Source organism: Pantherophis guttatus, chromosome 16 (genome assembly GCF_059756535.1).
Source record: "Pantherophis guttatus breed Tessera chromosome 16, ASM5975653v1, whole genome shotgun sequence".
Taxonomy (NCBI): Eukaryota; Metazoa; Chordata; class Lepidosauria; order Squamata; family Colubridae; genus Pantherophis; species Pantherophis guttatus.
Genome location: NC_142078.1, coordinates 4,447,323 through 4,471,888, shown reverse-complemented (window position 1 = coordinate 4,471,888; position 24,566 = coordinate 4,447,323). Strand labels below are relative to the sequence as shown.

The 24,566-nt window shown below is 46.0% G+C and overlaps 1 protein-coding gene across 1 annotated transcript in view; it reads right to left on the bottom strand.

The window, feature by feature from the left end:
• The window catches only part of PSMB7 (proteasome 20S subunit beta 7), a 35,852-nt gene that overhangs the window by 3,463 nt on the left and 7,823 nt on the right, over window positions 1-24,566 (bottom strand). Inside the window, exon 6 of the mRNA XM_087879893.1 lies at window positions 15,122-15,180. Within this exon, the coding sequence (XP_087736019.1) occupies window positions 15,122-15,180 (59 nt within the window). The remainder of the gene's footprint in view (window positions 1-15,121; window positions 15,181-24,566) is intronic.

Genomic DNA, 24,566 nt, shown 5'->3' with positions numbered 1-24,566 from the left:
CGTAAATGTGAGCCAGTTGCCAAGCGCCTGGAATTTTGACCACGTGATGACCATGAGTCATGCTGCAAAGGTCGTAAGAGTGAAAAAACGGTCATTAAGTCACAGTTTTCAGTGCCGTCGTAACTTTGAATGATTACTAAATGAACTGTTGTAATTTGGGGGCTACCTGTAATAGAGAGAAACCAGAAGAAAAAAAGAAGACAAAGATATGGAAGAAAGGAGACCACAGAGAAATCTGGTCTTATGAAAAGAAGGACCAGGGGAGACATGATAGCAGTCTTCCGATATCTCAGGGGCTGCCCCAAAGAAGAGGGAGTCAAGCTATTCTCCAAAGCACCTGAGGGCAGGACAAGAAGCAATGGGTGGAAACTCATCAAGGAGAGAAGCAACCTGGAACTCAGGAGAAATTTCCTGACAGTTGGAACAATTAATCTGTGGAACAATTGGCCACCAGAAGTTGTAAATGCTCCAACACTGGAAATTTTTAAGATGATGTTGGATAACCATCTGTCTGAAGTAGTGTAGGGTTTCCTGCCTAAGCAGGGGGTTGGACTAGAAGATCTCCATGCCACGCCACGCCCACAGAACCGGTAGTAAAAAAAATTTGAAACCCACCACTGATCGGCGCCCCCTACAGCAGGGGTGTCGAACTCGATTTTTTTTTGGTTGTTTGTTTGATTTATATGCCGCCCTTCTCCGGAGACTCAGGGCAGCTTACAATGCGTTAAGCAATAGCCTTCATACTTTTGTATATTTTATACAAAGTCAGCTTATTGCCCCCACAATCCGGGTCCTCATTTTACCTACCTTAGAAAGGATGGAAGGCTGAGTCAACCTTGAGCCTGGCGAGATTCGAACTTGCAGTAATTGCAGGCAGCTGATGTTAATAACAGTGCTTTAGTCTGCTGCGCTACCAGGGGTCTTTTCATTTGAGGGCCGCAATGTATTGTTAAGCAAACTCAATACCCGGACAACAGGGTGTTTATTAAGCACTGAGAAATGCGATTAATAGAAAATTAATACAATTTATTAAAAAGAAGAGAAAGCCTGCATTTTAGACAAGGGGCCTTGAACGAAAGTCATGTCGGATGTGAACTCGGAGAGAAAAACAACCAAATCTACAAAGAAGTGTATGAATTTCAGCATCTTTTGCAGGCTTTCGCTCTGGCACGCCTGTCTCTGTGTCTCGTAGAACCCCTCCGAAGTTTGCCACTGGTTTGCTGTGCGCGCATGCACAATACATGCCAAATGGGAAAAGGAGGCTTAAGAAGGTAAGTAGAAGAGTGAGGGAGGGGGGTACAGGTGTGCCGTGCAATTTAGATTCGCTAGAAAGCAAGATGTGAACCGGTAGCATTTCACCCCTGCACCTAACCCACTCCAGAGCCCCTCACTCTGCAAGGCTGAACGAGGGGGGGGAAGGGGTGCTCTTCATCCTCACCGTTCAAGTCCCCGCGTGGCTTGAACAACAGACCCAGGCCGTGCGCGGCTGCTCTTTAACCCTCAAGGTCCTCCCAATTTTTTTTTCCCAGCAGCAGCTGCCATGCGTAGCGCTGAAGAGGACCCCAATGGGCAATTGAGCCTGTTCCCAGCACATGTTCAAGACCCTCCAGAGACCCTCCACACAAGAGGCCCAGATTCTCACAGCTCAATTATTTCGGCTGCAAATCTCCTCCTCCATGCAAAAGGCCGGTTTGCTTCTGCTTTGCTCATTTACAGGAACCTGGTTACTCCTAATTTCATCTCTCTCTCACACACACACATACTCACACATACACCTGCAAAAGGCTGAGGGGGGCTTTTGCTTTGCTCATTTGCAGCAACCTGGTTACTCCTAATTTCATCCATCCATCCCTCCCTCCCTCCTTTCCTCTCCCTCTCTCTCTCTCTCTCTCTCCCCCCCCCCTCTCTCTCTCTCTCTCACACACACACACACACACACACACACACACACACCGAGCTGGCTCTCAATTCAGGACCTGGCGTGTCAGAGCAATAAACCCAACCTAATTCTGCCAAACTAACGTTTTGGAAGCTTGGCCAATTCTGGGTGGACTTCGACTCCCAGAATTCCCCAGGCAGCAAACTCAAGAGTAACATGAGTAGGAAGGGACCTTGGAAGGTCATCTAGTCCAACCCCCTGCTCAAGCAGGAGATCCCTACATACCATTTCAGACAAATGGTTGTCCAGTCTCTTCTTGAAAACCTCCAGTGTTTGGAGCACTTCTGGAGGCAAGCTGTTCCACTGATTACTTGATCTGGGATCATGGAATAACAGAATTGGAAGGGATCTTGGAGGTCTTCTAGTCCAGCCCTCTGCTCAAACAGGAGACCCTAGATACTATTCTCACTGAGGAACCCTGGAAGTTGAACTCCACGGATCTTCAAGTGGCTAACCCAAGTCCTAATCAGATTCAGACCGTCCCCATCTAAGACCTGTGTAGCATTTCAACCATCTCCTTTCTCAAATCCACAAGGCAGCTGTCAGCGTCTCAGCACTGACATAGAAAAGGGAGGAGAAGCCTGAACTTTTGCCTGCTAAATCCCTTTGAAGATTCGGTCTCCTCGGAGATGGGGAGGGGGGGAGACATTCCTGTGACCTGACGAAGAAAGGAATCAGGAAAGTGACTTGGAAGATAGCCAATGAGAAGCAGAGAAGACTATTGAAGAGTGGACATTGAAAGTAACAAACCTAGCAGAAATGGCGAAAATCTCGGCGTATTTGAAGGACCACACGCAAGAAAGATACATATCGGAATGGAGAAGATGGATTGATTATATTCAAAATAAGTATCAGACAAGAAAATATCAAATAGCTTATGAATGACTGTTAGTATTAGAAGTATTTGGTTATCGATAGTGGAGTTAAGGTTTCAGTGGGGGAGGTAGTACTTTGAGGATAAGTAGATTAATCTAGTTTATGTTTGACTAAATGAAATACCTTGTATTTTGCTCTGGGAAGTCGGGGGGGGGGGAGGGTGGGATGAAGGGGGGTAAATGGTGGGGGAAACAGGGGGGAAAGAGAAGCAGAGAATTGGGGATCGGAAAAGGAGGAATTGGGGGGCAAAGGTCAGTACTGACCGCGAAAAGAGTCAGGATCAGATTGCCGTGCTCGAATAAAGAGAAAATTTCCTTACAGATCGGCAGTTTGGAAGTTCATTTTTTTGAGATAGCATCGAAACCTGACAGCAGCTACACAGGCCAGGAATATTATCCAGACCTGGGATATCCATTCAGACAATCCTGCCCAGACTTCTTGGGAGGAAAAACCCACCCGGTGGTGAAGCCTTCCAGGCCACCGAAAGCTTTAAGCGGCGGTCCGATCGGGAAAACGCTGACAGCCCATCTATCAAACTCAAAGTACAGATTTAACGACGGTGCTGCCACCGTCCCAAAGTTTGGGATCATTTCAAAGGGAGGACGCTCCTCCTTTGAAGGTTGCAGGATCTAAACTACCTGGGAACACAGACCCCCCCCCCGCCGCCGCCGCCCCCCACCCCCAGCCCAGAGATATCCCATAAATGAGATTATACAGTAAGAGTGATGTACTGTATTTGAAGTCAGCTGCGACGAGCAGCTCTTTCCAGGGCAGGGCGGCTTGCTTCGCCGTTGCTACATCGCGTAATGTGTCCCCGGGCTCCGATGTGCTCCGCCATTTACCGGCGCAAGACAAATGGGCCGCGCTTGTAAAAGGCACAAAGAGGACCGGGCCAGCCGCCTAATGGTCACCGCAGCTGTGCCAAACGGCTGGAAGAGGCCACGCCAGAGCCCCCGAGTTCATTAAAACTGACCAGTAATGGATCCGCCAAAGGGCGCCGGAGGAATTGAGCGGTAAAGGCTAAAATAAATAACTCAGCATGGAGAGCTCATCCGAAATGGCGTTTGATAAATTATTTATCGCGGAGGAGATTGCCTGCATTTAATTTTGGAGCTACTGGTAGCATCTTTAAAAGATGATTTATGTCTTGTAATGCCATTAAACTCTATATTGGCCCTCTGCTGGCTATAAAGTCTGCCGAGATTTAAAGGGAGAGTTTTAAACTGTCACTGCAGCATCATCGTGGAGAGGCCCGTATTAAATCTTGACTTTAAACCTGCTATCTGGAGAGTTGCATTCGGTGCACGCGCCAAAACTTGATATATTGCCTCCTTCCAGCCCTAATGACAAGAAGCGAAGCCCAAACAGTTGCAGTCTCCGTCCTTTTCCCCCACTCAACGGTTTCTGCCTTTGTCTTGCAGATGTTGGGTCCAATTTGGCTAGGAAGGAAGGCAAGAGATTGGCCAACCCAACCGCCGTGTCAGGCCTGGAAGCCATCTTTTTCGTTGGATCTTCAGGCCTGCCACATTGACTGCTGTGGGAAACTGGGAGGGTATGGAGCAGGGGAGATACATAGTCGTAATAACATTCCTTTCTCTGAGAGTCAAGGACGTCTTGCCCTGCACCTGGAGTGGTGTGACTGGGAGGCATCTCCAGTTGGGACGGTGCTTTGATTGGAACATGTGATGGACATGTGGGTGCAGGGGGGAAAGGACTTGGACTTTCCTTTGGGTGGGGAAAACCTGGAAGCTTTCAGATTCGGGTTTTCCCAGATGTGCCAAGGTAAAGGTTCCCCTCGCACATATGTGCTAGTTGTTCCCGGCTCTAGGAAACTCATCTCCGTTTCAAAGCCGAAGAGCCAGCGCTGTCCGAAGACGTCTCCGTGGCCACGTGGCCGGCATGACTCAACGCCAAAGGCGCACGGAACGCTGTTCCCTTCCCACAAAAGGGGGTCCCTATTTTTCTACTTGCATTTTTTACCTGCTTTCGAACTGCTAGGTTGGCAGAAGCTGGGACAAGTCACGGGAGCTCACCCCGTTACGCGGCGCTCGAACCACTGAACTGCCGACCTTCCGATCGATAAGCTCAGCATCTTAAGCCACTGAGCCACCGCGTCCCAGATGTGGCAATATGACCTCTCTAATAAAATGGAACTTAGAGGAAACTCAAGCCTCGGAGTCTTCTTTCGTTGGGGGTGCTACTTGGAACCCTGAACTTTTCCAAAAGCCATGTCTCTTTCGAGATGACCCTAACCCAACCCAGATCCAACATCCACCTGATTTTCCTGGGCACGATAAAGAAATGGCTGTCCAGCACCTCCTTCCAGATGTTTCTCCAGTTTACCGGCTGGACTGACAAAGCTGGAATTTGTATCAACAGCTTCTCAACCAAGTGCTAACCAGATCTGGCCCAGCTTCGCTTCTACGCTTGACAAGATCAAGACGGGAACTGCCTTTTACGTTTCTCCAAGCTTGGCGACTTGAAGACGGATGGACTTCCAACTCCCAGAATTCCACGCTGACTAGGGAATTCTGGGCGTTGAAGTCCACTGGTCTTCAAGCTTCTCCAAGCTTGGAGAAACGTTACTTTGAGCTTGGTGGTTTTCTTGAAGACATTTCATGACCCAAACTAGTAATATCATCAATGCTAGCCATCTGATGTTGGTCTCGTCAAAAGTAAAATCTTGCACTTAGGCAAGAAGACCCAAAAGTGCACATATAGCCTGGGTGAAACCAGGCTTAAAGCAGTAACTGTGAAAGGGATCTTGAAGTCTTAGTGGACAACCAGCTAAACATGAGCCAAGTGTCAGCATTCTGATGCTGCCATAAAAAGGAGGAGACAAGGCTTGACTTTTCCCCTACTTATTTTCTCTGTAGATAATATCCCCTAGGAGATGGGATGGGAGGGGGACATTCCTGTGCGTTGAGGTCAGAAGCTGCGGAGACTGACTTGGAAGATGGCCAATGAGAAGATGAGAATTGGGGAACGGAAAGGGAAGGGTTTGGGGGTCAGAGGGTTAGTATCGGCTACGACGAAGTCGGGGCCAGATCTGTCGTACTCAATAAATGGAATATTTCAGCAAAGATTAATTGTTTGGGAGTGCAATTTATTTGAGATGACATCAAAACCTGACACCAAGAGTGTGCGGTGGCAGCCAAAAAAGCCAATGAGACCCTAAGTTGCATTAACAGAGGGATACAATCAAGATCAAGGGAGGTACTAATACCACTTTATAAAGCCTTAGTAAGGCCACACCTAGAGTACTGCATCCAAGTTTTGGTCACCACACTATAAAAAAGAGGTTGAAACTCTAGAAACAGTGCAGAGAAGAGCAACAAAGAGGGGACTGGAAGCTAAAACATATAATGAACCGTTGCAGGAACTGGGCCTGGCTAGTCTAGGACTATTTGAGGGGCTGCCACAGAGAGGAGGGGGTCAAGCTATTTTCCAAGGCACCCGAAGGCCAGACAAGGAAGAATGGATGGAAACTGAACAAGGAGAGATTCAACCTGGAAATCAGGAGAAATTTTCTGACCGTGAGAACAATCCACCAGTGGAACAGAAGTTGTGGAAGCTTCATCACTGGAGGCTTTGAAGAAGAGACTGGACTGCTATCTGTCAGAAATGGTTTAGGGTCTCCTGCTTGGACGGGAGGTTGGACTAGATGACCTACAAGGTCCCTTCCAACTCTGTTAATCTGTTAATGTTACCTGATTTGGGTCATGGAAAAGTCTGCCAGAAAACTACCAAGCTCAGAAAGCACCAAGGACCCTGCATTTCAACCCCGAGCTACAAATATTCTCCTTTATTGAGTTCTATTCCTCCGTAGCCTTTCCCTTATATGAAATCCTTTGAGAGTACATCATTGTACGTTATTTTTACTTTCTTTTTTTAAAAAAATGCAAACTGTTGGAAGCAATTCCAGCTTTTGAAAGAAGGCCTGTCAATTTACCGGCTGCGATATGGATTGTATCCACAACTTGATAAAAAAAAATAATAATAATCCTTATTTATGACATTTCCCAAACAGACCGGCCAGAATGGAAGTTCTTACAAAAAAAACAGGGGAGGGGGGAAAAAGGGTGGGGGATAAATAAAGGCAAAAGGGAAGATAAAAAGACAAATTACTTTAAGCAGGAATCTGAGAGAAATAACTGGGTTGGGGAAAGGGCAGCGTGAGGGAGGTCAGACTGGCGGTAAAAAAATCTATGGAGAAGTGCTGGGGATTCGAGACTAGGAAAATGATCGTTCGTGAAGGCTAAATAAACCGAGGGCAGGATAATTAAAGCGTGGAAGAATAATGCGGATACACCCGTCTTCCGGGAGAAATTGTGCGCGGATCAATATGTAACTGAGAGCGGGGCTAAATCTGCTGGGAAGTTCAAAAAAGAACCGACCCGAGACACGGATACTAAAAATCAAAGCAATTTTCATTTCTTCCTCCAAAAGATCATTTTGGTCATTTCATTGGCCAAAAAAGAAAATAAATTAGGTTAGAAAGGGGAATGCGGGAAGTCAAACCGCCTTATCTCCTCTAATGTTCTTTCCAGCTTTCTAAGAAAAGTAGAATCAAATAAATAAATAAATAAATAAATAAATAAATAAATAATTTTATTTCTATACCGCCCTTCTCCCGAAGGACTCAGGGCGGTGTACAGCCAATTTAAAAACACAACACACAACAATAATTAAAAATTAAAATAATTACATAGATTTGGCCGATTTAAAACCCCAAACATTTAAAATACCCCAATTAAAATTATTAAGTTGATAGCCCTGCCTGGCGGAACAACAGGGTCTTCAGTGCGCAACGAAACACTCGGAGGTCGGAGATCTTGCGTATTCCGGGGGCAGTTCATTCCACAGGGCTGGGGCTCCCACAGAAAAGGCCCTCCCCCTGGGTGTCGCCAGCCGACATAACTTGGCTGATGGCACCCTGAGGAGACCCTCTCTGTGGGAGCGGACTGGTCGGTGGGAGGCTATTGGTGGCAGAAGACGGTCTCGAAGGTACCCGGGTCCTATGCCATGGAGCGCTTTAAAGGTGGTAACCAACACCTTGAATCGCACCCGGAAGACCACTGGGAGCCAGTGCAGCTCGCGCAGGAGGGGTGTCACGCGGGCACAACGAGTTGCGCCCATAACCACCCGCGTGGCCGCATTCTGGACCAGTTGGAGCCTCCGAGTGTTCTTCAAGGGGAGCCCCATGTAGAGAGCATTACAATAGTCTAGCCGGGAGGTGACAAGGGCATGAGTGACCGTGCGCAAGGCGTCCCGGTCCAGAAAGGGCTGCAACTGGCGGATCAGGCGAACCTGATAAAAGGCCCCCCTGGCCACGGCCGTCATATGCTCTTCTAAAGACAGCCCTGCGTCCAGGAGGACACCCAGATTGCGAGCCCTCTCTGTGGGGGGCAAAGATTCACCCCCAATAGTCAGCGATGGCACCTGCTGACTATATCGGGACGCCGGCAGCCACAGCCACTCAGTCTTGGACGGGTTGAGTCTGAGCCTGTTCCTCCCCATCCAGACCCGCACGGCCTCCAGGCAGCAAGACATCACATCAAGGGCATCGTTGGGGTGGTCTGGGGTGGAGATGTACAGCTGAGTATCATCAGCGTACAGATGACACTTCACCCCAAAACCACGGATGATCTCACCCAGTGGCTTCACATAAATGTTGAACAGAAGGGGCGAGAGGACCGACCCTTGTGGCACTCCCCATGCGACATGCCTCGAGGTCGACCTCTGCCCCCCTGCCAACACGAACTGCGAGCGGTCGGAGAGGAAGGAGGAGAACCACCGCAGAACGGTGCCCCCTATTCCTAACCCTCTTAACCGCCGCAGCATGATACCATGGTCGATGGTATCAAAAGCCGCTGAGAGATCTAATAGGACTAGGACAGAGGAGCAACCCCTGTCCCGAGCCCTCCAGAGATCATCCACCAACGCGACCAATGCCGTTTCTGTGCTGTGCCCCTGCCTGAAGCCCGACTGGCACGGGTCTAGATAGATAGCTTCATCCAGGTGCCCGGGCAGTTGTCGTGCCACCACACTCTCAACAACCTTCGCCACAAAACGAAGGTTGGAGACCGGACGGTAGTTAGCTAATTCAGCCGGGATTAGGTTACCCCGAGTCAAGTTTCTTTCTTCTGATCTAAAATGAGAGCTCACCAAGAGATATTTTGACGTCTACGTGGCCAAGCTTTTCTTTTTGAGCTAAGCAAGATCTTTTCGGAGACTCCTAGAAGTCCAGGAGATTTATAGGTCCAGGACTTGACCTTCTCAGGTCCCATGTTTCCATCTGGACTTTGGTGAGACTCGTTGTCCACTAACTTCGACAATGAGGGCAGGACAAAGAAGCAAAGGATGGAAACTAATCAAGGAGAGAAGAAATCTAGAACTACGAAGAAATTTCCTAACAGTGAGAACAATTCATCAGTAAAACAACTTGCCTCCAGAAGTTGTGTATGCTCCAACACTGGAATTTTTTAAGAACAAGATTGAACAACTATTTTGTCTGTAATAGAGTATAGGATTTCCTGCCTAAGCAGGGGGTTGGACTAGAAGATCTCCAAGGTCCCTTCCAACTTTGTTATTCTATTCCATTCGCTACGAAACTATGTGATCGGGCTTGATACATTGAGAGTTAAAAGCTTGAAAATGAATGAGTAGATACGATCAGGCTCGATACATTGACACCTAAAGTTTGAAAATTTATGTAGAATGTGTAACTCATCAGAGCATGTTAATATAAGGCAACTGGCAGTTGGAACAGAGTTCTTTTCAGGTGGGGAGGGGGAGAAGAACATCTAACTCCTTAGCATCAGAGCGTGTTAATATAATCTATATATAAAAGGCCAAATACCACTCACTCATCACGAAATCTCCAGAACTGTAAAGCCTACAAACTTGAAACTTGGCACGTATATTCCTCTTGGCTTCTAGGTATTCACTAAGTAAGGATTTTTCGAAATGACATCAGATCATTAGTATTTCATATACAGTATTATATTAAGATTTGGTGATGAGTGAGTGGTATTTGGCTTTTATATATTATAGGAGAGTTCTGCCCTCTCACATTAATTTAGTCAATACTTTTCTTACGTTGGGAGGGTTCCACACCAAGAAGAAATTTGCAAGAAACTGTTGCATGACCCCAGGCAGCTGAGGAGTCCCAACAACACACGTTGACTTCTCCCTTGAGGAAATGCCATGCCTGTCACCTCACATCCACGGAATAGATTTGATTCTGCCACGAACTTTACACTTTGGGGACACTTTGCCTGCTGATATTTTGGTGTCGTCCACAGCTACAGAGGGTTCACCATTCAGACATGGTGGCCTCAATCCTGGGTGATCTGTCTCCTAGTACAGTTCTTCAGACAGGTTGGTTTTGGAGTGCTTTCCTCAGAAATTGGATAGATACATGTTCTATCCGTCATGTCAGTGTGAGACATTATCTCGCTTCCTAAACAATCTGAGGAAAATCCTCACACTCATCCCTCTCATTTGGAACCAAAACGATCGTTTCACCCCGCATGAAAAGCAAACCATGATTCTGGGCTCAGCATTCCTCCTTTGAAACATTACGAAATGAAGAGCCTACCGTGTTTCCCCCCAAAATAAGCCCTAATTAAGTTTGTCAGCCAGACGGATTCATTTAGTACCGTATTTCCCTGAAAATAAGACCCAACCGGAAAATACCCTCAGCACGATTTTTCAGCATGCTCGTAATATAAGCCCTACTCCCCAAAATAAACCCCAATTAAGTTCGTCAGCCAGATGGATGCATTTAGTACCGTATCTCCCTGAAAATAAGACCTAACCGGAAAATAAGTTCTAATGCGTCTTTTGGAGCCAAAATTAATATAAGACCCAGTCTTATTTTTGGGGAAATGCGGTAGCGTCTTTCACATGTTCTACAACCTCTATCAAAAAAGGAAGGCCTTAAAGAGCTTGCTATAGAGAGACTTAAAATACCCATCTTCCACAACTCTCTCTTACGATTAGCAGAAACTCCGCTATTTTCAAAAGACGAACAACCTCGGCCTTTCCTTTCTCCTATCCTTCAATACCAGTATATAATAAACCATGTTAATATTTCATACCGGTGTAAAATATGCTGGAGTATCAATTCAACATCTGTTGTCTTTAGGGTTCGGGAGTCCCGCTGTGGCTCTTTCAATTTGTAATTGAGTTCTATACTGAATTAATCAGCAGTTTATCTGTCTCTCTTTTTTTCGGGGAGGGCGGGAGGGGAGTAAAAAAAGAAGGGGGGGGGAGGAAATCCGCTCTACTAACCTGAATTTACATTAACAATTTATAGCAAATTACCTGCCAAGGCAATAACGTGTGACTCTGGAATTCCTGCTCAGTCCCACGATTTTTGTCTCTTGCTCTCTTATTGGCAAAACTACCTTTCTATCAATCAAACAATCAAACTCTCGCTCCATCCCTACAGGAGATGGATGTACATTTCATGTGTTCCTTTATTATTTTCTGAAAAATGCTCGGACTTTCACAGGGGGCAGACGGTCACAAAAATGACCAAGGCTGAGCTTTTGTTTTGGAGGCTAAAACCTACAAAGAACGATTCTGTCTAGTTTAATGAAAAGAAGGACTAGGGGAGACATGACAGCAGTCTTCCAATATTTGAGGGGCTCCTACAAAGATGAAGGAGGGATGCGGTGGCTCAGTGGCTAAGACTCTGAGCTTGTCGATCGAAAGGTCGGCAGTTCAGTGGTTCGAATCCCTAGGGCGGCATAACGGAGTGAGCCCCCGTGACTTGTCCCAGCTTCTGCCAACCTAACAGTTCGAAAGCATGTAAAAAATGCAAGGAGAAAAATAAGGAGCACCTCTAGAGGGAAAGTAATAGCGTTCCATGCGCCTTTGGCGTTGAGTCATGCCGGCCACAAAACCCGGAGATGTCTTCGGACAGTGCTGGCTCTTCGGCTTTGAAACAGAGATGAGCACCGCTAGTCGGGAACGACTAGCACTTATGTGTAAGGGGAACCTTTACCTTTACCTTAAAAGACGAGGAGGGAGTCAAACTATTTTCCAAAGCACGGATGGCAACTAACCAAGGAAAGAAGCAACCTAGAACTAAGAAGAAATTTCCCGACAGTGAGAACAATTAATCAGTGGAACGGCTTCTAGAAGTTCTGGGTGCTCCAACACTAGAGGTTTTAAAGAAGAGATTGGACAGTCATTTGTCTTGGATGGTATAAGGTCTCCTGCTCGAGCAGGGATCTGGACTAGAAGACCTCCAAGGTCCCCTCCAACTCTATTATTCTTTGTCCTTGCAGAAGTAAAATTCCACTAACGCAAATATTAGAAGTAAGTGCAAGGACATGTGGTGTTTTTTTCCCCCACCTCCTTAGCCTTCTACCTTCCTGCTAAGAGTGAGCTCCGGGTCCACGTGAAAAAAAGTCCAAGAGATGGAGTCAAGACGTGCAAATCGGAGACCAACGCCAGAAGAGCAGAGGCAGCTTTTAAAAGATGACCGGGGTCTACTATAAAAGGGTTAAAGTGAATTTTTGGTTCGACTGCCAAGAGTCCCAATATATATATATATATTAATAATAATCTGCTTCCCCCCACACACTTGATAATAGTGGTCTTCCGAGTGCGCTTCAAGGTGTTGGTTATCACCTTTAAAGTGCTCCATGGCATAGGACCTAGTTATCTTCGAGACCACCTGCTGCTACCGATGACCTCCCACCGACCCGTGCGCTCCCACAGAGAGGGCCTCCTCGGGGTGCCATCAGCCAATCAATGTAGGCTGGTGACCCCCAGGGGGAGGGCCTTCTCTGTGGGGGCACCTACCCTCTGGAATCAGCTGCCCCCAGAGATAAGGAAAATCCAAGACCTCGGTGCCTTCCGCCGTGCCCTTAAAACCTTCTTTTTCCAGCAAGCCGGGCAGGCCTAACATAACATTTTTTAAAAACATTTTTAACTGGTTTGTCATTTTAAATTGGGGCCAAATTAATATATATCCTTTTAATTGTTTTTAATCTTTGTATTGTATGTTTTTAGCTGGCTGTACACCGCCCTGAGTCGCTCGGGAGAAGGTGCGGTATATAAATTCGAAATAAAATAAAATAAATTTAAAAAAATAAATTTGGCAGACGGGGGAAAAAGCTGTCCCAGAAAAGCTTTAAAAAATGGGAGGCAAAAAGCAAGAATCGACCCAGACAGACAAAAAAAAAACCTCATGGGTGTTTCTTTGGACAAAGGGGTCTTGCAGTGTTGCCTCCCCCCCCCCACACACCCTCCCTCCCTCCCTCCAGCATTTGCCTAAGCCCTGCCCGCTGCCAATGGTGGCACGTTACCGAAGGCAGGTCTCCAGCTTAACGCGGACAGCCTCCCTTGATCTCGGCTGTCTCCTTGGCTGCGTTCCCAGCAAGCCTCCCAACCTTCCCGCGGAGTCATTAAAACGCGAGCGTCAGCTGCGGAGATTAAGGCAGAGGATACCCAACACCTGAGCCCCGTGTTGGGGACCGGGGCATTTTGATCAGCCCCCGCTACTAATGAAGGCAGGATTCATATGCAGCTTGTCAGCCTTCCTGGGTGTCGCTTGGCAGCCCGGATCGCCTAAATGAGACTGATGACTTGACAGCTCTTGATCGAGATTGAGAAGACAAGCCGGCTTTCCAAAATTATTTGGGGGTTGGAGAGAGAGAGAGAGCTGCTGGGGAAGGGGTTTCTGGCCTCCTTCCGGCTGGCGGCTGAGAGGACCCACTCCTGCTCCCCCAAGTGGAGCCTTCGTGAACAAGACGTGGGGCCACTGCAAGGATTGGGGCGAAAAGAAAACAAATATTTGGGGGGGGCGTTTTTTCTCCCACCAGCGAGGGGGAGAAATCAAACGGTTTCTCCAAAAGCCGAACCTCGGGGCCTCCTGCTTGCCTGGTTTTCAGAGACGTTCAGGGGTCTCCCAGGTAGCCCTTTCTGCCTTCCAGCAAGCAGGTGTGCAGCCTCCTCTTCCGAAGCTTCAAGGGAGCTTTAGGGAGGTTGCCGGTTGCCGATTTTGGCAACGTCCTCACCATTCTGCTGGAGATGCCCTCTTCTCCATCTTCGCAGGAAGGAAGCTGCTGGAAGAAGATGGGCGTTTCGCTGCCTTGTAGCCTCGGGACGTGTGATTGTCAGGCTTGGCACCAGCCAAATCACTTGGTACTCAAACTCCAGATTTGGTGGGAGGAGGAGGAGGAGGAGGAGGAAGGGGGGACCCTGGGCCCTGCCAGCGTGCAAGCTTGCCCAAGGCAGAAGCAGAAACTGCGACAACTTATCTCGCAGCGGCAGAGCGCCAGGGCTGGCAAAAGCTGCAAGACTTGGCATAGCCCAACTGCCCGGCGTTCCTTTCAGCCGGGCGTCTTCAAAGTCCACTCTTCGCCCTGTAGGCCACCCCAGCTGCCAGGCCAGGTTTGATCCTTTTCAGCTCTTGGCAGCCCTCGACGGGAAATTCCAGCGAAAAGCAACAAAAATATTTTTTTTTCAAACTACTCGCTGTTATTGCCTGTCACCGATTTTTATAAATATTGTGCGCGGCTCGGTTGCTGTGGCACGGCTCTCTGGGGAGGAGGCCAAAAGCATAGCAAAGAAAGGGGCGGGGAGAGGGAGATATGGGGGGGGGCGAGAGGGAAAATAAAAAGCCCCCACTTTCCTCGCCTTCAAATAAATGCTAATTTCTTTTAACGCAGAAGGGGTGGGTTTTTTGTTTTTTTTTGCTGAGCGGCTTCAGGAGCAGGGAATACATATCAGAGGGAACCGTGTGTGTGTGTGTGATTGTCTTTTCCAGCAATCTTCAGCTGCGGCTTTCATTAAGCTTGTTTAATTAGATTCCAGATGCTAATTTGCAAGTTGAAAACCAGAGGGTGCGGGACAGAGGCTGCCTTTGAATCGCTGCTCTTGTGATGTGGTGGACTTTAGAAGATATGGCCGCCTCTCTCGGAGCGCTTAACCCAAACCGCCTGACAATTAGCAACGGGGGGGAGGGAGGGAACCGGGCTCCGTCTTGACCGAAGCTATGGATCTGGTTTTTGCATCGGCTTTAATGGAAGCGGGTCTCAAGCCTTCTCCCACCCATCCTCACCCAGTGAGAAATTTGGGGAGTGGGGGGGTGGAGGGGTGGATCAAGACCTCAGGCTTTTCAACCCGAGGGGCTCTGCTTTGAGATGGTGCGGAAGGCTCAGAAGATGCTTCTCCCAACGCCGGGAAATTCTGTCTAGAAAACTGGCCATAAACCACCATGAAGGACTTTTAGAGTTACACAAAGGAAGGTCTTGGGGGGGGGGGGGAGTGGCTGGGAATTACCTCCATGTCAGCTTTGAACTTGTCCTCGAAGACTGCCATGGCCGCCAGGGATCCAGATCCTGAAATCCACCAGAGAAGAACCATCAGTTTTCCCCGTTATTCTTCAATCTCAATCTCTCTCTCTCTCTTTCAATCAATCAATCAATCAATCAATCATCCATCCATCCATCCCTATCTATCTATCTATCTATCTATCATCTATCTATCTATCTTGTATTATCCATCTATACATATATCTCTCTATCTCTATTATATATTATCTATATCTACATCAATCTATACTGTATTCTATATCTATCATCTATTATATATATCTATATCTATCTATCTATCCTGTACCTATTAGCCCTATCTATCTCTATCCTGCATCAATTATCTATTCTCTATCTCTATCTAGCTATTATATATTATCTATATCTACATCTGTCTGTCTGTCTATCTATCTCTATCCTGTATTATCTATTTATCTATCTATCATCTATCTCTATCTATCTATTATATACTATCCATATCTCTATCTATACTGTATTACCTATATCTATCTATCATCTATTATCTATATCTATCATATATTATCCATTATCTATCTATCTATCTATCTATCTATCTATCTATCTATCTATCTATCTCTATCCTGCATCTATTCTCTATTCTCTATCTCTATCTAGCTATTATATATTATCTATATCTACATCTATCTATACTGTATTACCTATATCTATCTATCATCTATTATCTACCTCTGTATCTATCATATATTATCTATTATCTATTATCTATTAAACTATTTCTATATCTATATCTATATCTATCTATCTATCATCTATCTATCTATCTATCTATCTATCTATCAGATAGATAGGTAGGTAGGTAGGTAGGTAGGTAGGTAGGTAGGTAGGTAGGTGGATAGATAGATCTACCTATCTAGTTCAAGTTTTGTTTTAGGTCCTTCCTGGTGTCAGGATTTGGGGTTTTACAGTCCAGTAGCATTAAGGCAGCCATTGCTAGAAGCTTTTGAGACAAGGTGAGGACGGACTTCAAACACATTTACACCAGCAGAAGAGACAACACTCTGGGCCCGCAAAGAGGTTAGGAGTCAGGAGGTTAGGTAAACTTTACATTTTGCTGTTTTGAGCCACAAAACGGAGAAGATACATTGGATGAGAATGGACGACACGTCCAATCAGGGTTCTGCCAGCTTCCAGAAACTTTAGAATGGTCCAATAAAAGCTACCCCTTTTTCTCCTAGCAAGCCCACGCACGCACGCCACCAGCAAGCATATGGGTTTTTTTAAAAATCGGCAAAGAATCCTACAACCACCTTAATCCTGCTTCGTTCCACCCCCCACCCCCCCAAAAAAACCCTGAAGTTAATCTGCCTTGCGGGCAAGGCCCTCTTGGCAATTTTTCAGGCCGCTCCATTTTGGGGGTGGGGGACCACAGTTCCCTGCCATTTTTTATACCAATTAGGAGAATTTTTATTTATTTATTTATTTATTGGGTGGCATTTATGACTTTTTTAACTGCTTTTGCATACCGGCTGTCTTATTTAAACTGGGTCAGCTCGCGAGCCTCTTCTCTATTTAAAATGATTTGTGTACATCGCTTGACCACCTCGACGGTTTGAGTAAAAGAAAAAAAAGGAGGAGGGGGGAGAAAAAAAAGGAAAAAGACGGGCGATTAAACCCCCCGTTTCAAATGAGGGGACCCGCTGATTTGATCACGTCTGCTGAATGCATAATGAAAAGGCAGGCAAGGCTGACAGTGAAGCTGCCGGGGAGAAAATGCAGACTATCTTATCTCCAGCATTTAAGGGAGCCCAATTATAGATCAAGTTTCAAAGGGCAGAGGCAGCAGATTTGCAGACACCAATCAAGGGACCCTGTAATCCTAGGATATGTGACAGAAATCTCCTATTATACAAGGCTGCCGTGGATAAGCACCATTACTTTTACAGGACCAAAAAAAAAAAAAACGCGCCACGTTTGTAAGCTGAGGGGAGCCCAAAGCAATTTTTCACCCTTTGGGCACACAGATAAGTCTGTTGGATTCGTTTTTTTTTTTTGGGGGGGGGGGGGGGGAGGGAAGGGAAACGGAAAAAAAGTTATTTATTTAATTTAAAGAAAAGGGACCGGCAACAGTCCCTAGGAGGGGGTCAGTTGTCTGAAACTTTAAAGGGAGAAGACGGACACAGAATTAGGGCTTGGGGATCGTGTTTGGGGGGGGGGGAGGAAGATAAAGCACCCCATAATCCCTTTAGCAAAATTTAAAAAAAACAAAAATCCCAAAAGGGAGGGAGAAACGGGGAAGATACACTAGGGTTTTAAGCTTTAAGGAGGAAGGAAAAAAATTAGGAGCAAGAAGTCAAACTTCGCCCCTCTTGCTTTTAGAATAGGATAGGATAGGATAGGATAGGATAGGATAGGATAGGATAGGATAGGATAGGATAGGATAGGATAGGATAGGATAGGATAGGATAGGATAGAACAGAATAAGATTTGGAATGGAATGGAATGGAATGGAACGGAACGGAACAGAACAGAACAGAACAGGAATAGAATAAGATTTGGAATGGAATGGAGTGGAGTAGAGTGGAATGGAATGGAATGGAATAGAATATGCAATGCAATGAAACAAGAATAGAATAGAATAGAATAGAATAGAATAGAATAGAATAGAATAGAATAGAATAGAATAGAATAGAATAGAATAGAATTCTTTATTGGCCAAGTGTGATTGGACACACAAGGAATTTGTCTGTGGTGCATAAACTCTCAGTGTACATAAAAAGACAAGATACATTCGTCAAGAATCATAAGGGACAACACTTAATGACTGTCATAGGGTACAAATAAGCAATCGAATCATACTAGGAAACAATCAACATAAATTGTAAGGATACAAACAACAAAGTTAGAGTCATGCAGTCATAAGCGGGAGGAGATGGGTGATGGAAACGATGAGAAGATTAGTAGTAATAGTAATGCAGCCTTAGTGAATAGTTCGACAGTGTTGAGGGAATTATTTGTTTAGCAGAGTGATGGCATTTGGGAAAAAACTGTCCTTGTGTCTAGTTGTTCTGGTGTGCAATGCTCTATAGCGTCGTTTTGAGGGTAGGAGTTGAAACAATTTATGTCCAGGATGCAAGGGGTCTTTAAATATTTTCCCAGCCCTCTTTTTCCATTCACGTTATTAGCAAATATTTCTATGTGATTTCTGTCGGGAACAATTCAAGACACCGCCGTTACAGGTAGAAAAACGGCAACCTTGACCCAGCCACCTTGACCACCTGCCCAGGTGCAATTGCCTTTATTGCTCTTGTCTTATCGAGGACAAGACAGGGGGAAGATGGTTTTAGGGTGTCCAAAGCATGGTTCAGGGTGTCCCTTCATGGATGGAGCTGGGCCATCCCATGAACGCCCTTAAAATGCTGTGCTGGAGACGAGAGGCGTGAGGAGGAGCACTGATCTGGTTTGAAGCCACGGATCGAAGGACCTTCTTACCCGTGTCCTAAAGTCCACGGAATTGCTCCCAAGGCGGTGGTGAAATCCTCCGAGAATCGCCACCGGTTCGCTGCCGGTGCATGCGCGGTGTGAGCCAAAGGATTTCCTGCTTTCTAGCGATTTTAAATCATGCGGCACAGCTGATGGTCAGCTTTTTTTAACTACCGGTTCACCTGAACTGGTAGCTTTTTAACTACCGGTTTGACTGAACCGGGTCGAACCGGTAGCATTTCAAGGTTCTGGTTACCACCTTTAAAGCGCTCCATGGCTTAGGACCTGGTTACTTACAGGACCGCCTACTACCATCAATAGCCTCCCACCGACCAGTACGCTTCCACAGAGAGGGGCTCCTCCAGGTGCCCTCGGCCAAACAATGTCGGCTGTCGGCCCCTAGGGGGAGAGCCTTCTCTGTGGGGGCACCGACGATCTGGAATGAGCTCCCCCCAGAGATATGGAGGATTCCGGATCTGCGCACCTTCCGCCGCGAGTTGAAGACGCTTTTATTTCATCAAGCTGGCCTCGCCTAAATCTCCCTTTTAAGTGTAAATTTTAAATTTTTAATGTATTTTAAAATTATGGGTATTTAAATTATGGGTATTAATTCAGCCAAATTTATTTAATTCATTTTATTCGATTTTAAATTTTGTATATCTATGTGTTTTATTTTATGGCTGTGCACCGCCCTGAGTCCTTCGGGAGTAGGGCGGTATAGAAATTCAATAAAATAAATAAATAAATAAATAAAATTTCACCCCTGTCCCAAGGTCATCAGTTAAATTTGGGGGGGGGGGAAAGCAACTCCATTGTGACTCCATTTAAAGAACAGTCTGGAAGTGCACACGGAGGTCCAAAATTCTGTTTTGGATCCAGGACAAAGAAAGGAAAGATCGAGTTGAAAAGTAATCTCCTTTCCTGAGACAATGGGATGGGCTTCCTTGCCAAGAACCTTACTTGGATCCTTCCGCTCTCCTACCTTAAACCCCCCTTCCTGAAATCTCGTTTTCGAGGGAGAGCCACTTAAGAGAACTGGGCTTCCTGGTCCGTCCCGCCAAACAGACCCTCAGCTCCGCAGAACTTGTTTGCGGCAGTGTCCGCGCGCTTGGGAATCACAGCCATGTGGGAAAGAGTAACTGGGAAAGAGTAACACGCTCCGATTTGTCTCATCCATCAGTGTCAGCTGCACCTGACAGGGCACTTCTTCACCAGGCCTCATTGTTATTCAATTTTCGGCTCTTCCCCCGATAGGAATCCGGTGCTCTCTGCAGACCCATTGATCGGTATCATTTTTCACTCGAGCTGCTGAATGAAGAGGCCCGGTCTCCTGATGGCACGGGGCTGTTTTCGCAGACAGCCATTGCCAAACTGGAGGAAGGGGAGATTTATGAATATGAAACGACTCCGGGAGTGCCCAGAGACCAGGCTGAGCCACCCGAGAGGCTCTCGCTTGCTTCCCGAGGCCTCAAACCCAGACTTCCAAGCGTCGTAATTTTATGCACGCATTTCGTTACGGAGCTGTGGCCGGGAGCTTTGCTAGGCAGCCCCCGCAATCAGACAATCTTGCCTCGTTTGCTGAAATCTACATTTGTCCGTTGTCAGCATAAACACCTTAATTTGATGTTTTCACTCCTGGGTAAGCACCGAGTGGGTTTTAAGCTCCTTCTGAGAAAGGACACGGGCGCTCTCCTCTCCGAGGCGTGGAATTTGGACGCCCGTTTTGCTCAGCGAGGGATAAAATGCACGCCGGGCGCCTTGACGATATGCAAGCACGGCTAAGGAAAGCAGGCAATTAGCATCCTGCTTCTAAGACGCTGGAAAATCATTAGCAGAGATCTGCACGTGCGGCATTTAGCATCTCATCACACAGATGCCTGGTATGTCGAAGATTTCCAGGTTTACACAAAAGCACCCTCCGAGAACCCCCAGGGGTGACCCTCGCTGCCTCTGTGTCAACAAAAGATACGTGTCTTCCACACATCTACCAAGGGTTTAATAAAACACTTCTGGTGTAAATATCCATGGAGATTCTCAGACATCCTGGTCATGGTTGTCCCGATGATGCTTTTTCCAGAAGGCAACGGGAGTTGGGTTTTTTCCCTCTTGAAGACGATCCGCTTCTCATCCAAGAAGCTTCTTCAGTTCTTCAGAAGGCAACTGGACTTGGGTTTTCTTTGAAGACATTCTGCTTCTCATCCAAGAAGCTTCTTCAGTTCTTCACAAGGCAACTGGACTTGGGTTTTTTTCCTTGAAGACATTTCGCTTCTCACCCAAGAAACTTCTTCAGTTCTCCAGCTCCTTGGATGAGAAGCTAAACGTCTTCAAGGAAAACACATTTGGGGGGAAGCACATTTGGGACATTGGTTGTGTACTTCAGCACACGAGAGCTCTATCAGGCCCAACAACGGACAACAACAGTGTTAAGAAGAGGAAATCAGTCTCCATTCTCTTGCAGACATAATCCTGTCCCCCATAGTTCTGGAACCCCACAAATTCTACGGAAATGCACCTGTCTTTTTAATAAGAAAGAACCTGACGCGTTTACTACCTAGATCCCTATTCTCTGAAGAAGCTAAAGGATGCCGGCTCTTTAAAGAAACCGATACCGAATCTGGGAATCGAAGGATTTTCCTGGCCAAAACTCTAAAACAAAGCGGAGATAGCAAGTCATTAATTTTGCTTGCTGCGCAATTGCTCTCCGTGGTACTGAATTTTTCTGCAGATCCTGGAAATAAATAGCCAGGTTTCTCAATCAATGCCTGCAAACTTCTCTTCGGTTTCCAGGTTGCCTCCTTCTATGGATCACACAAAGACAGTCTTCCCAGAAACTCTAAAACTCAAAAGACAATTTTGGACCCAACAGCATCCTGGTTTTAAAAACTAGCTGCGATGAGCTTTGGTGAAAGATTTAAAAAAACGTCGGGTTTTAAAAACGTAGCATTTTCACTATTCCTCCTTGAGGTTTGAGTCAGCATTCCTCTAATCCAACTAAAGGTAAAGCTAAAGGTTCCCCTCGCTCACATGTGCTAGTCGTTCCCAACTCTAGGGGGCAGTGCTCATCTCCGTTTCAAAGCCGAAGAGCCAGCGCTGTCTGAAGACATCTCCGTGGTCATGTGGCCGGCATGACTCAACGCCAAAGGCACACGGAACACTGTTACCTTCCCACCAAAGGTGGTCCCTATTTTTCTACTTGCATTTTTTACCTGCTTTCGAACTGCTAGGTTGGCAGAAGCTGGGACAAGTCACGGGAGCTCACCCCCGTTAGGCGGCACTAGGGATTCGAACCGCTGAACTGCCGGCCTTTCGGTTGACAAGCTCAGCGTCTTAGCCACTGAGCCACCGTGTCCCTCTAAACCAACTACTGGGAAGCTAAACTAAGGAGCCACAGCACCGTTTCAATCTAAACTCTTTTAACGACGTATACTTTAGAACAAAATCGTAACGGAGCAGCGCAAATGCTTGGAAGCGTTTTCAAAAATAGTTTTTTTTTAAAAAAAATTCAATAGACTTGAACTCTTTACATGGGTTTTTTTTTTTTTTTTTTTTTTTTTGCTTTAAAAAGAAGGAACATTCTACATCATCTCTCAGAAGGTCAGTAATGTTCTGACCTAGGCTTCCTTAGAAATTAAACAGCACAAACTTTAGTCCCGGCAAACCTCTTTAATTCATATGGCTGTAAATTACTTTCATTTACAGTCCGCAAGGCTTGATAAACAGTCTTTCAGAGGAGTGTTTACAAACACTCACCTTATCTCCCTTGGAATGCTGCCAAAGAGCTAATTCCCAGACGCAGGGCAAGGCCAAACTTGGCACAGAGTCACAAACAGAATTTTCAAATCTTGAATCGGGACAGATGAACTAATTGCTTCCTGCAAAAGCTCACGTCCTGTTTGCTCTTCCTTTTATGTCTTATGGGAGGGGCCAATCATCTCCAAGCCTTACTCCCAAGTTGACCCTGTTTTCTTAATTGTTCCTGTCTCCTGGCAGCTCTGCAAATGCGCACACTGGGAACAGGCTCCCGCTGTTCTTCTGCCTTGCTGATGTCAGACTCCGGAGACTCCGGAGGCAGCAAAGAACTACCAGATGGCCTTGGCCCCCTCTCTGCCTCCGACTCAGAGCTCTCGTCCGAGCCTTCCCCAGACTCCAGGACTGGCCCACGTTGCTCCCCAACCTTCTCACTGCCTGAATCTGCTGCCAGCTCTGCTGGCCACTGGCGGGCCACAACAAGTAATGACGAAGTGAAAAGGGATCTCAGAATCTGAGAAAAAGTCCTCTCACCAGTCCAGTCCTTCCCAACTTGTAATTCTCCAGGAATTCTGGATCCATTTCAAGAATTTCCCCCATCAGGAGTGGGCTACAATGAACTAAGGCGTGTGTGATCTCAATCCTTTTTTTTTTTCCATGTGTCATTAAACTTTTTCAGGCTTTAAATCCATATTTCTCAATTTCAGCAATTTTAAGATGTGCAGACTTCAACTCTCGGAATTCTTGTTGGCTGGGGAATTCTGGGAGTTGAAGTCCACAGGTCTTAAAAGTTGCTGATTGGGGAAAAAAAACCTGCCTTAAATATGTCAATCCTGCATCCTGCTGGACCCCAATCGTATTGAAGCTTCCAAACAGTGTCAAAGGCAGCCACACAGATGGAGAAAACGCACTAATACAAGTGGTCCTTGACTTACGGCCATAATCGAGTCCAAAATTTGTGTCGATAAGTGAGACATTTGTTACGTGAATTTTGCCCCATTTTACAACCTTTCTTGCCACAGTTGTTAAGCGAAGCACTGCAATTGTTAAGTCAGTAACACGGTTGTCCAGTGAATTCCCCCTTGACTTTGCTGGTCAGGTCGTCACCAAAAATGATTACATGTACCTGGGACACTGCAACCGTCATAAATATGAGTCAGTTGCCAAGTGCCTGATCATGGGACCATGGGGATGCTACAATGGTCGTAAGTGTGAAAACTGGTCATAAATCATTTTACAGTACCGTTGTAACTTTGAACGGTCACTAAATGAATTGTAAATCAAAGACTGCCTGTATGAAAATTACTAATTAGAATAGAAAAGAAAAGAGTAGAGTATAATATACTCCATAAAGTGGAATAGAATAGAATAGAATAGAATAGAATAGAATAGAATAGAATAGAATGGAATAGAATGGAATGGAATGGAATAGAATGGAATAGAATGGAATAGAATAGGAGGAATAAAGAGTAGAGTAGAGTAGGGTAGGGTAGGGTAGGGTAGGGTACAGTAGAGTAAAGTAGAATATAGAAAGTGGAATGGAATAGAATAGAATTGGAATTGGAATTAGGAATAGAGTACAACAGAGAATAGAAAAGAATAGAATAGAATTTATAATAGAAGACAAGAGAAGAGAAAAGAAGAGGAGAGGAGAGGAGTGGAGTGGAGTGGAGTGGAATGGAATGGACTAGACTAGACCTTCATTGCCACTTTAAATGTATGCTAATCAGCATAGATTAAAAGGAAATTCCGTTGCCCTCAGCTCTCAAAGCATAGCCCTTATGCATAGACCCACATACACACCCACATATAGGACCCAGAGAAACTCCACAGCCTACTTCGAAGGTGTCTATAGTTGACAAACCGGTTTGGGCTGGTAGATTTTGTCCAAACGAAATCTGAGTTTTGCACAAGGTAATAGGGTGGAAAGTTAGCACACACACCGACCGTGAATACATTTGGCTCAGACGTTACAAACCTCAGAGACCTCACTTGTAAGAAAGAAAGAAAGAAAGAAAGAAAGAAAGAAAGAAAGAAAGAAAGAAAGAAAGAAAGAAAGAAAGAAAGAAAGAAAGAAAGAAAAGGAGGGAGGGAGGGAGGGAGGGAGGAAGGAACGAGGAAGGAAGGAAGGAAGGAAGGAAGGAAGGAAGGAAGGAAGGAAAGAAAGAAAGAAAGAAAGAAAGAAAGAAAGAAAGAAAGAAAGA